The sequence below is a fragment of the Rhipicephalus microplus genome, chromosome 6 (assembly GCF_043290135.1).
Source record: "Rhipicephalus microplus isolate Deutch F79 chromosome 6, USDA_Rmic, whole genome shotgun sequence".
Classification (NCBI taxonomy): domain Eukaryota; kingdom Metazoa; phylum Arthropoda; class Arachnida; order Ixodida; family Ixodidae; genus Rhipicephalus; species Rhipicephalus microplus.
Window position 1 is genome coordinate 96537667 of NC_134705.1, and position 13651 is coordinate 96551317.

Genomic DNA, 13651 nt, shown 5'->3' on the forward strand with positions numbered 1-13651 from the left:
CAACTTTCCGATTTCATTTAAAAGAAAAGAACCACCTTACTCAAATTCGAACATTGACCAAATATTCACATTTGCAAAATATGAACTTGCATTCCCCCCTAGGTTGATGATTAGGAAAGTAGAAAGTGAGAGAAGATGTCTTCCTAGAATTGAAAATTTATTCTCCTTGCAGTTCGTGCGCTTCTGTATACACCTCGATCACATGGCCCCGCCGCGGTGGTCTAGTGGCTAAGGTACTCGGCTGCTGACCCGCAGGGCGCGGGTTCGAATCCCGGCTGCGGCGGCTGCATTTCCGATGGAGGCGGAAATGTCGTAGGCCCGTGTGCTCAGATTTGGGTGCACGTTAAAGAACCCCAGGTGGTCGAAATTTCCGGAGCCCTCCACTACGGCGTCTCTCATAATCATATGGTGGTTTTGGGACGTTAAACCCCACAAATCAATCAATCAATCATCAACCTCGATCACATGCTTATCCAGAGTCGTTGCCTAGACAAGCTCTATCCGTGCAGAATAGCTTCAGCTGGTCAAAAAGCTAATCTCTGAGATTCTGATCATGATCTTTTTTTCGATCTGTGGAAACTCTTCTGGGTTGACATAGAGCACATCACCTGCCTTTGTTTGTCACAGGCTCGAGTACGCAAGAGTCACAGGCTTGGGTACGCAAGAGGGCACGATGCAGCCAATTTCACTGTGCTAAATAACTTTCACTTGACATCGAGGTTCATTATAAGAGCAAGACATCACTAGCTGCTTTTCATGAGGCAACATATTACAATGTGCACAGCTCAGTCATGCACGAAAGCACTCTACGCACACTTGAGCTCCATCGTCATTATATGATGACGCCGACACCTTGTCTGACTTGTCTGATGGGAGGCTGTTGGCAACAGGATTGCAGTTTCATTTTCGTGTGCAGGCAATTTTCGGACTCGATTTACCCAGAGAAAGACGCACATTAAATTCGATTTTTGAAGTTGAGAATAAACATTCGCTCGCAGCTTTTTCAACCAAGTAATGCTGCTATTGGCAAGAATAATCTAACTTCTTTAGGGAAGCACAAGGTCATGTAGTGGGCTTCTTCAGGTGCTCAGTGATGGAAGTGCTGCTCCAAACTGCTCCAAAAGAGAAATGCTGCTTCAAAGTGCAATATTTGCCAGTAATTGCTCCAAACCTGCTCTAAAATGGTGTTCGCAAACTAAAACAAAAATGTTGAACCATGGGACCACCCAGTGAGCCTAAGCGAAACCAAAAACAAGCTGCCTTATCATGCTAGTATGCTATACACAGTGGCGTAAATCCAGACAAATCGCAAGGGGTGACACACATCAGGCCATGGTGGCCATTTGTTTTAATATGTGTAATATCTTTATTTATATAAGAATTAAATCATGTTTTCCAATAAAATTTCAAAAACGAGCATGGGGTCTGAGCTCGAGTAATTGCATGGTTTTATTCGGTTTCTTTTTTTTTTTTTCACCTTTTCTCGATTACCGTAGTTAACCCAGCTCAGGGTTCTTTAACACAAGTATGCAGTAAAAGATAAAAAGCATTTTATAATTTATTGCACTATGCTTAACTGTTAATGCAATTATATTATTGCTAAAGCTAAATCACAAATGGGACACTTGCAAGTGGTTTTCCGCCCTGCCTGAACACCAGAAAAACCCGAACTCTATTGACCCCCGCCCCCTCCTCCGCTCATGATTTACGCCAATTATACTGCTTCTATACTAGCTGCATACTAGCTTATGGCATGTTTAATAATAAATATTTATTAGATGCTTAAGTGATGTTTTAGACTTCAGGAGTCGTTAGGAACATGAATCTTCTCCAAAAACACAAATAGCAATTCTAAGTATAGCATTTTTGGCTGCTCCGAAGACACTTAAAGGCCAACTCCGGCGATTTTTTTACCATGTCAAGATAAGAGTGCTTTTATGTTCCTTGGACACTTTTCTGACGTGCCCTATAACTGAAATGCTCAAAAAATTTGAAAATCATTTTTAATTACTGAAAAACCACGATACTGAAACTGAAACTCAATCGAGTGTGCTTCTACGTGTGACGTAAAGATTTGCCCGACGTTGCTGGAACCTGCCTAATTGCACATAGTGCCCGCCAGATGGCACTACCTGTCCACGCTGTCCGCGGCGATCGAATAAAACGCTTACGCTGTTATGGTGAATATATGGTGAATCACATGTAACTCACAACGCAACACCACCTGGCACTTATCGCACGCACACCAACATGGAAAAGGAAACTCACGCTCAACCAAGGAAGTGCCAGCCAAACCCACACAATCCATAGCAGACAAGCAGACGCTCGAGTGGCACATCAATTCGTCACTTCCGCCAGGCAAAACTCCCCGTCACACACACATTGTTGCCATTATTTCTGGCAAGCGAGGTGAGCCTTTCAAGGCAAGCTATAAAATTCATTTGAAAGAAATCTGCGAAACTTTCAAGACTGCAATTTGGAATGAATGGCACAAACGTGCGAATGAACGTACCCAGTGAATTTTATTGGGATCCACTGACCTCGAAAGATCACCGGAGTTGGCCTTTAAGGCTGCTCCAAAGCACCATTTTTTCTGCTCCAAAATCTGCTCCAAAGATCAAAATGTCACTTCCATGACTGAGGTGCTCTATACACTCATATTTTGATATAACAAGCCCGGATATAACGACATATTGGTTATAACAAAGTAAGTGGAAAATAGTCTGGAATGGATATAGTAGTGTTAGGAATATACCATCATAACGAATTTTCATATATAATGAACTTATTTTTATATAAGATGCAAATTTGTTATAGTAAGGTTTGAGTATACTCTGACTTGGCTAAGCCGACAGCAGTGCAAGCCATGAACAGCTGCAATCGAAATACAGTCAAACTCTAGTTATACGACTTTCGGGGGACCATGCAAAACCGTCATATAATCAAAGAACCAAGAATTCGCTATAAACGATCATTCGTAACACTATTTATGACAAAGGTATTACTTGGTTATAGCCATTATAGCCTTACTTTGTTATAACCAATAATTCGTTATATTTGAAATTGTTATATCGACGTTTGAGTGTAACAAAGTAGAAATTGCCTTGATGAGTGGTCACTATATTAGTTGTTTGTTGCACGTGGAGGCTTTTTTGCATATTAAGCGACGCCCGCTTGCGCATGAGTGAATTAAACCGCGTTCCCAATGAACTCATGGTGTTCCACTGAGGCACGGTTCTGCAGTGTAGAACTTATTATCTCTGGCTGGTTGCGTGATCGCATACCTGCCAAGTCTTCCGGATTGGCCGGGAGACTCCCGGATTTTGACCGTTTTTTCCGGTTGTACAATTGTCATGAAAATCTCCCGGAAATCGAAATTTCTGTGCGTGATCTGGCCGCATCGACAAAAAAGCAGCTCAATCCGCTCCAGCCTTTTCGAGCCTACCCCATTTTATTATAAATGATTATAAGAGGCGTTCATGTAAACGTACAATATAATCTCAGTGGTGCGAAACCGTGGCAGATACAAATTCTTGAAGTTCACCAGTCAAATTTTACTATGTTCATTGGGCCTCAATTTAAATGTTCCGAACACATTTCCTAATCGCGGCGGGTGATACGAAATACAGTATGGAAACCGTCGAACGAAGGCCGAGAGCAGCCTACTCAGAGCTTTGGAAGTACGCGTGCGACCGGCGCACGCACTGTCTTCTACAGTGTGTGTGATTGCCTTTGCCACAACCACTGTGGACGAAACCGCGGTCGCTCTTGACACGATCATGTATGGCGGCAGCTAACTGACAGAACCCCGAAAGTGTGCGCTCAACCAGTCAAAGCAACACTGCTTTTGGCAAATTCTGCGGACAAAACTGCGGCAGATGCTATTGTAGATGGCATAAAATGACTTAGTTTTGAAGGCACGTGCGCAGCGAAAGCGCTTGGGTATTGTGAAATGAACTACCGTTTGCCTCAACCGCCACGCAAAATACCGCGGTCGCGGCGATGCGATAGCGATCTGCCATCTCCGAGGGAACGCAGCAGTAGGTTGAAGGCAGTAAATACGTAAGAAATAAAAAAGTCACAGTTTCCCCGCAAGGGCGTAGCAATAAATGCTACGGCAACAACTTGGCATGTAACGCTGAGAACGGCAAGCAGATCGAAATGTGCAGCATGCTGCTTACACACAAATGACGCACGAAAACGATACTCGCAGGACGAGAGTATTGTAACTAACAGCGTTTACCGCTCAACATGTAATGCGCTGTTTAAACAAAAACGATGCACGATACGTAATCACAGGTATAGATGAGTAGAAACTAACAAGTGTCCCAGTTGTTATACCTCACTGTGTATAAAAAGCGCGCCATTTTCGCAAAAGGGGCCTGTGCAGAGACCAAAGTGGCCTTTGTGGGGCCGGCAACTAACGCTTTCGTTTCAGTGAAAGCTGAAGGCACACGATTCCCCCTCCAAAGGATAAGCGTGCGCGCACAGGCATCCATCCATGGGACAAAGTACACGTGAAAGACAAGCAAGCGTCAGTGCATCGCGACGAGCTCGGCAGTGAGCGCGGACGGCTTTTTTTTCTTTGAGTCTTCATATATATAGATACAGATACATATACTATCAAGGATGGCGGCGGTGGCGACGGCAAAAAAACAGCATGGACTGTCCATATAATTGGTATCGCAATAAAAAGAGGCAAGACGCGTTTTGGCGTTCCTGTCAAAAGATTGTAGTAGTGAGCAAAACTTTGACCTGCGCTTTTGCGGCAGCCAGCTGCACCGTCCCGTCCGCTCACGTGTGTCCCAGGAAGACACACGCGAATTGTTTTGACTGAAATAGATTCTGCCAGTTGTGCTAATTCTTTGAGACTCTCACCTTAGTGAAAAACTCTACCCTCGTGTGTTCGGCCACTCCTAGCCACCATAAGACCGCAACGCTGATGTTGGCGCTTGCAATTGAGACCCGCCCTTCCACCGCCTTTTGTTTTTCACGATGTTTTTTGTTTGTTTGTTTGTATGTTTTTGTTTTTTGTGTGCCTTTCTTTATGATTCTATAAAAGATGTGTCTGCAGGGCTGTACTGAAATCAATCTAGACATTCTGTTCTGTGCTAGAAAGCCATGAATTCACACCAACCAGCTTGTCAATACACTAGTCTAATGCTAACTTCCTATTAACGACTGAACTTTTGTTGTCGAATCCTAGATTGACCCAGTATGCTTCAAACATAGGGACGTTTTGTGCAAGTTAAGGGGGGACATGGCACTTCAAAACTTTTTTATTTCTAAATGAAGTCTGATGAAACTTGACAAGTGTATGTATATATGTGTGCTGATTTCAAATGTGAATTTACATTTTTTGTGTGTTTAGAGTAGTTTTTGAAATACTGAATATTTCATGTGCCTTTTGAGGAGCCTGCTTTTGCCTGAACTAAGAAAGTTACAAAGTAAATAAGCATATCAAAATAATTTGGAATCAAAGCTGCTTGCATTGCAACAAATTTGAATGTTCTAAATTGACTAGAAGAAAATTTATGGGATGTTAAACACTTACCAGTGAAATTCTAGCTTGAAACTGACTTGCACACAAATGTTCAACGTACCACAACTTGTGTTCAAATTGACTTAGAACATCCATTTTTGTGGCATTGCACACAGTCCTGATTCCAGCTTATTCTGATATAGTAGTTTACATTGTAGCTCTCTTAGTTTCAAAGAAATCTTGCTCCACAAGAGGCACATTAAATATTTTGTATTATAAAAACTTCACCTTACCCGAGAAAAATAATTGTATATTTAAAATAAACACACACACACACACACATACATATATATATATATATATATATATATATATATGTATATATATATATATATATATATATATATATATATATATATATATATATATAAGCACACCAACTTATCACAATCAATCAAGAAATGAAAAAAACTTTTTAAAAGTGGTGTCTCCCTTAACTGAGCTCTCTCGCTCGTTTCTCATCAATTCGCGCAGTCGGTGATGGCGCGGAAGTCGATGAGGCCGAGCACGACACAAGCCCGCCTGGGGCCGGATGATGATACCTTGCTGGGCAGCATACCCAGCATCGACTTTGACGTGCTCGTCAAGCAGGTTGAGTCATGCGAGCTGCCCGAGGAGATGCTCAAAAGCCTGATGCACGCTCTCAGCACGGACACGGAGCAGCCCCACTCGACTGCGGCAGAAGTGCCGTCACCAGTCACGACGGGCCTCGGCTCGAAAGGGAGTGGTAGTCTGCGCGCGACGCCAGAGTTGAGGGCAAGTCCGCGGTCGGCGCCCCCAAGCAGCAGCAGGACTGCGAGGTCTCCCGCCACAAAGGCGAGTCCAGTCCTCCCAAAGATTTCGAGCGCGGCCAAGAGTCCGGGTGTGAAGGGTGGTTCGAACGTGTCCGTGAAATCTGCAGCGAAGCCAAGTGTGGAGGGCGCTTCGTCTTCGGATGATGAGTGCCTAGTTGTTCCGGCTCCAAAGGAAAAAGTGGTTCCTGTGGTGATAGACTCTGACGAGCACAACACTTCAGACGAGGACAACAGGCCGAGCACCACAACATCGACGGTGAAGGTGTCTCAAGAAAAGGTATGTTTCAATCCTGTTTGTTAGTCGTAGCCATGCGTGAATCTTGATTTTTATTTTGAAGTGGTTGTTATTGGCATTGCCCTGGGACACTGTAGTAGTGATGGTAATCAGTAACATTCAATACTATATAATAATGAATTTCTGTAGTAGTATTAGTTGATTGAAGAGACACTGAAATGGTTTTTGGGATTTCGTGCAAGCACATTGGGCAGGTAGAGTAAGTCCTAAGGGTCATGTACCGGCTGATTTGTTGGAACACTTAAAGCTGCGAATCGTTGCAGATCACAGTAGCACAGCACATTTTCAGCTGCCCACTTCCGGTACAACAACGTCTGGAAGTGTGGCATCGCGCAGGCGACTGATCTTGTTAGATGTGCTATGTGCATCGCAGGCTGTTTTTTTTAAAATAGCTGCGATAAATGTTGTCCGTAATCTTTAAAGCTTTATGATTTGTCTTGGTTGAAAATTGGTCACAAATAAATTTACAACCTGACGTTAAGACTTCTAGTGCACGGGAATTGTCAGTGTGTCTGCGCCTACTCAAGTGCTCTTAGGTGTGAAATGGTGGCGCCATGTAGTAGAATAGCCTTGAAACTCTCTTTTCCACATGCAATTGTTTTTTCTTTCATAAAAGTATTTGAAAACAATACCTGCTCATTCGTAATTGTGTGAATGCTTTTTTAGCATTGATATGGCAAGTGTTGTGAGCATTGCACGGCACTAAATTTTGTGCATCTTTAAAGTAATATGACTTAAACAATGACAGCATTCTAAGATATCAGCGTTTTTGTGGTAAGCACCTTCACAGCTCAGCAAAGGTGAACTGTGAGACTGCTTAGAAAAGTTGAGGGTGAAAGATGAAGAGGACCTGCGACATTGTTTCTAGTGTGGGAATTAGACTATCATTACAACAGTGCCACCTTTGTTTTTTGCTGATGCGTGCTTGGCATAATTTCTTTCATAATTCATATTCAGGCTACACCTCCACCACAGTGTGCTTCGTCGACGCCAACACCGGCACAGCAAAGCAGTAAGCAGGTGCGCAAGGTTGAGAAGCCTGCTCGGAGAAAAGGCAGGCAGCCCTCTGCCAGTGCGGACAGCAGCACCGCCGACAGCGCCGCAGCGTTACCGACACCTTCACCTCCCGTCGCAGCCCGAGACGAAGAAACTGTCGCGGCAGAGTTGTCGCGGGAAGCCAAGAGGTCGTCATCAAGGTCGAAGAGCGCCACTCCCATCACTTCCGAAAGCCACGCCGCCTCCACATCGGCCGTCTTGTCACCGGGAATGGCGTCGAGCAGCGGCGTCAGACGCCATTCGCAGGCGTCAGTCTCACCAGCCATGTTTACGGAGGCCTCTTCACCTGCCGCCTCATCGCCGGGAATGGCGTCCAGCAGCTTCATCAGACGCCGTTCGCAGACATCAGTCTCGCCTGCCACGTTTGCGGTGGCCTCCATGCCTGCCGTCTCGTCGCCAAAAGCAACACTGAGCAACTGCGTCAGACATGGTTCACCGGCGTCAGTCTCGGCAGCCACATTTCCTAAGGTAATCACCTGTGCAAAGATTAATCAAGGTTTGATAGAATTGGGTGGATCAAAGGACTCCTCTTGTCAAATATGAATAGCAAGATTGAGGTTCAAAGCAAATAGTAATTTGGTTGACTCATTTCAAATTGAATAGTTTGAATAGTATATATCAGATATACAAAGAAAAAATGGGAATTTTTCTTAGGAGCCAACTGACTTGCACAATATTTGTAAGTATCATGACTAGGCATGTGGGATTGTCACTTTCCCAGTTCGTAGTAGAGTGGGACGAAATCCATATTGTAGCATTGTTTTAATAGTAAGGGCACATAATTTATAAGCTTAAATAATGCTAAGTTTCAGAGCTTGCTATGGTGAGTGCATATAAGCGGTATAAACGTGCTTTAAAACTATAAAAAATATGTTCATGTGCAGATAATTCTGTAGACATATATTATTTATTTATTTATTTATTCGATACTGCAGACTCAAGGTCTAAGCAGGTTAGTTAATACAGATACAAATAAAATACTTCACATATAAACAAAATAGCAATGGCAAAACTGAAACAATAAAGGGCGAAGAAAGTTGTCTGGTAGGGCAATTCAATCAACACCTGTATTAGTAAGGCAGTTCCATTCACATATGGTTATTCAATTCTTCAAGCCATTCTTCAATTTACGTTGAAGAATGGCTTCACGGCATTGTGAACTGCTGGATGGGTGGTTTCACAGCATAGCACCTGCAGGCTGCAATGTAAGCACTTTTTTTAGAAGGGCTAAAAGTAGGCTACTTTAGAGCTGTGTGATCAGCAAAATTTTGGGTGCTAAGTGAATTCAAATGTTGAAGTTCAAGTGTGAATCAAATAATTTTTGAAAAGTTATTAGTATTAAAAGAATATTTGAATCATTCGTATCAATATTCGAAAAATATTCAAAAGTTAGAATATTCGCACACCCCTAGGCTCCTTCTGTCCTCAGGTTACTTGCTTATTTTAAATACTTTGAAATTTTGAATACTTTAAATTTCTTTTGAAGTGAATTCGAGTATTTGAAGCGCTGGAATATTTGCCCATGCCTACTCTTTTTCAGCCCGTGATCTTTGTGTCAAACCCAATGGCAGTGGTTTCCATGACTTCTTCCATTATAAAAGTTACAGTACTCCTCATTAGTTCCCTGTATCGAAATAGGGACATGCCATTAGCTGATATCATGGACGTCTTCTCGTTGTGACTTGACCTTTAGGTGGGAAAACTAGCTAATAAATGGCAATTTAGTATGTTTAGATGTACGAGCCTGGGAGCAATACTGCGTTGATGCAGCGGGCATTGCATTTACGCCTGCTGTCTACATTTTCACTATGCTTCTGCGCCCGTAGAATTCTATTCTACCTTCTATGAATTATCTTGGTTCTGGCTGTGGCAGCTTGCTCAATCAATGACAGTGAAGACTGAAGCTATTATTGTGTTGCAACATGTTTTTTGTTAGCTCTCTCTCAGGCGGCATGTGGGTTTGTTATCCTATGTGAATTCGTCGGTCGGCATATCGAGGTTCTGGAAAGGATTTTTACAATTCCCATGTGTCTTTACAGTGTAGCTTTCTTAGTCATGTTTTGCTGTCGCTCTCCTCCTTGTAATAACAGAGAGTGGGAGTAGTAGTATAGTAGTACAGATGAACCCCTCAATTACAAATACCTTCAGAATCCAAATGCTTGCAACATCGATAAGATAGGACATTTTTGGGCATTATCTGTAGAATTCAGTGCATTTGCCCTTTCTGAATAGTGAAGATAATTTTGAAGGCACTCTCCCAGTAGAAAGTTTCAAGTAGTAATTTGCAACATTTTTTTCTCACCCGTGAGCTAGTTAGGAATTTGGAAATTCGAAAGTTGCAGCAAGGCTTATTTGACTAGCAGAGCGCACACATTTCCCTCAGGAAGCATTGGTGCGGGCATTCCTGTTTAGGTTTGGTTGAATGATAAGGGTAGCAACAAGAATTTTTGTTCACTGAGAACCGTGTTGTTTGAACACCTTTGTTGGCAACAGTGTTGTGGTTCGTTTCAAGTGATGACATTCACAAAAGTGGTGTCATGCCGACAGGTAATACGACTGCCTAACACCTTGCTTGCGCGTGTCTCTGGGTGTGCACATTGAGACCTCCCATGGCTTGCTTACATGCAATGCTCTGATGTTTTTGACATCATTTGCAATTTCCTCAGTGCCAGCGATGATGACCAAGCTGTGCAAAACTTATTAGCTGTGATGCTCAAATCATCGAGCCCATTCAAAACAATGTGAAGCAGAGCAAGATCAAGAACTTCTGTACATGAGTTTTGGTTGCGCGATGTCATTGGAGTGTGTGTGTGTGTTTCTATTTTCGCAGTGAAATTCCCATGAGAATGAACAGAACACTTCCCCAATGATTTTGTCATGGAGGTGTTAAACTGTTCTAGTGGTAGTCACAGTAGTACAGTAAAAGCTCGTTTATCCAGATCTAGTTAACTCGGATATTCAGTTAACGCGAGCACACATCGCAGTCCCGGCAAAACTGTATATTTCTATGGTGCCAAATGCTAGTTGATTCGGAGGGATTTCGATTCCAGAGAGGGCTACGGGGCTTCATGCTTTCAGTAACCGATTCCAGTTACTGAAGGCATGGAGTCCCGGCTCAATCACCGTTATCAACGGCGGAACCAAATTTTGAACGGAAACTGAAAAAACAGCAGCAGAATATGATCATGATGATAGTGAATGAGGGGGGAAGTGGCTAGGTGGCACTAGTCACCACCCAGTGGAAGCGTTTGGGCCATCGGTGCATCCAGTGTCTGCGAAATGCGCCGCACACGGCAGCCGCCACTACCCGAGTGGCCCGCAACGCCTACGCTGCCGATTTCTTTGTCTTGTGTCTTCGCGCATAACGTGTGCAGCTTGGGTACGTCAAAAGAGTTGACTGTTTGGGCGAGTTTACGCTTTGGCCTAAAAATTGTCCTTACGTTCTCGGGCTGTGTTTGTGCGCATTGATGATGGTGTGGCCGTTGCTAGTTTGATGACTGATGATGACATATAGTGAGGTTATAAATAGCGCACCGCGAGCCCTTGCGGTGCGGTCGCTGCCACTGCGCGTGCGTTGTAACGCAAACCGTCGTTCGCATTTGCGGCCTGCCCACAGAAAATTCGAAATAGCGTGCAGCGATCGCAGCCTGTGAGGCCCACAAAGTGCTGTGTGTAGCTTCCGTGCATATTTCGGTTTGCGATTGTGGCGAAAGTTTCTAGTCTTTTCCCTAGAGGGAGCAAATGCTATTCTAAAGCTCATAGGGCGCCCGCGAATAAAGCAATGCCCACAGCACCTGCAAACATTATTCTAAACCTCCCTACTGTTTCGATGATGACATTCAAGATGAGCCGACGCGACATCGCACCGTGCAGGAGGCCGCTCAAGCCCTCGCTTTCCTCGCAGAGTTCTGCATCAGTTCTTGCGACACCGAGCGTGCACACCGCCACTACATGGGGTTCAAAAAGATCGTTCTTGCACTGATTCCGATGACGAAACAGACTAAGCTAACACAGTTTTTTCTGAAATAAAGGTTTGTCTATGCTGAGTACATTTTTCTTTTGTTTTGATGGTTTATTCAATAATGCGGAATTCGGTTAACTCGGACATTTTCACCGGTCCCGTAAGATTCAGGTTACGGAGCTTTTACTGTAGTAGTAGTAGTAGTAATAGTAGTAGTATGCATCATGCAAGTTGCGTTACGGAATGGGGGAGGGAACAAATGAATAAAACAAAGTGATGGTGGTGATCGAAAGGAGAGTGCTGATGCTAAATGATGATGCTCCTTGCATTCTTGTGCAGCTGGGTGAGTCTGTCAATGAGGATATTGTCTCAGCTGATCCACATGGCTGGGTTTGTGCGAATATGTGAATGCTTTGAATATTCGAATGAATAATACAGTATTCTACTTTGCTCCGAATCAAATTCAAAATTTTGAAAATTTCAAAGTTTCGAAACTAACGAATAAGTGTAAATTAATCCACATGTAATCCCTATAAAAATGGTTTTATTGCGGGGGAAGAGTGCCACGTTGTAAAAGCAGCTAGCCAAGTGTATATTAATCCACACCTCATGCAAGTTTCTGTAAAGGTGGTTTCACTGCAGTGAAGTAGTGTTAAACCGTGAAAACATAATTAGGGGCGATCCTCATTGGCACGAAGCCCTAATTGAAAGGTAAATGAAGATATACCTCTCGCATTAATTTGCTTTTATGTTTGTTGTGCCGACTTATACTCTCTAAGTATAGTAAATTTCTGAAGCTGAAAATCGACTTCAAAATTCAACAACTTCTAGAGGAGGTACTGTCACATGCTTCAAACACACTCTCTTTTTTTCCGTCTCGGTGGGCATGCTGAAAGTTACTCAGCAGGAATGAAAAGGACGCAAGATTCTATATTTGTACATAGGTGCACTTCATGATCTTGAGCACTTTCTTGTTTTCTTTCAAGACATGGCTCGCTTTCAAGCTGATGATGAGCACGCTAGTAGAGTGTGGCACTGGCATGTGACGGCACGCCGCAGCAACTGCGATAACTAGGTAGTATACAGCCTTAGAAGCTCTAGTCAGCTAGTGTCCGTGTGCCTCCTGGCATGTGAAGCAGTTGATTTTAGGTATATGGAATCATTTGTCCGGATAAGAGGAAGTGATTTCTTGCTGGCTTTGAAAATTAATTCTGAATTTCGTGCCACATGCTATGCCATCACGTTCGGCTCACATGTTCAGAGGCTACCGATAGGCAGCATTTTTTACCTTGTTCAGGCAGCGATGCAGGGCCCTTTTATAATTTTTGTTTATTTGCTTATATATTTATTTTGTTATTTATTTATTTATTTATTTATTATGCAGAATTCATCAGAGCGGCCTGTGTCAGGGCGTTCGCCACTGCCAAGCGTTGCTCCAAAATCATCGCCGCCACTGGAAGCGGTTATCACCAAAGTGGAACCGCCCCCTACGCCACCGCCTCCCGTCACACCACCGGATGACGTGAATCCGCTGAATTTCGTTCCACTGGGTGGCACACCGTCAGGTGAAATGCCGTCTGGGTCCATGCCGTCGGGCGCCATGCCGACAGACACCAAGCCACCCGTGCAAGCGGCGATGAAGACATTGGTCAACGACCTGGCACATCGATGCCAGCTGGAGGACACTATCCGCCAAGAGCTTGCGCAGGTCGAGCAGGGCATCGCCTCTGCACTCGCCACACTAGAAGAGCTGAAGAAAAGGAAAGAAGAGGTGAGAGTCGCACGGGAAGCACGCCGCCTGGCCTTAGCTTCATAGAGAAGACTCTTCACAGCCATGCCGTTTTCTGCAGTTGCCCACGCTCAATTGAGGGCAGATTGAGAGGTAATTGAGGTGACGTTTAAAGGGCCAGTAAAAAATCAGCAGCACAAAAGTTGCGAGGAAAAGGTAAGCACGTATGTGCACGATGCAAACGTGCTACCGAAAGGCAGTTGCAAATGAGTGT

General features: G+C 43.9%; 1 protein-coding gene across 7 annotated transcripts in view; it reads left to right on the forward strand.

Annotated features, from left to right (window-relative positions):
* Positions 1 to 13651, forward strand: part of LOC119168525 (uncharacterized) — a 126924-nt gene that overhangs the window by 29707 nt on the left and 83566 nt on the right. For all 7 annotated transcript variants that reach the window (XM_075866237.1, XM_075866239.1, XM_075866240.1 and 4 more), the window contains 3 exons: positions 6017 to 6613; positions 7589 to 8155; positions 13033 to 13419. In XM_075866237.1, coding sequence (XP_075722352.1) covers positions 6017 to 6613; positions 7589 to 8155; positions 13033 to 13419 — 1551 coding nt within the window. The remainder of the gene's footprint in view (positions 1 to 6016; positions 6614 to 7588; positions 8156 to 13032; positions 13420 to 13651) is intronic.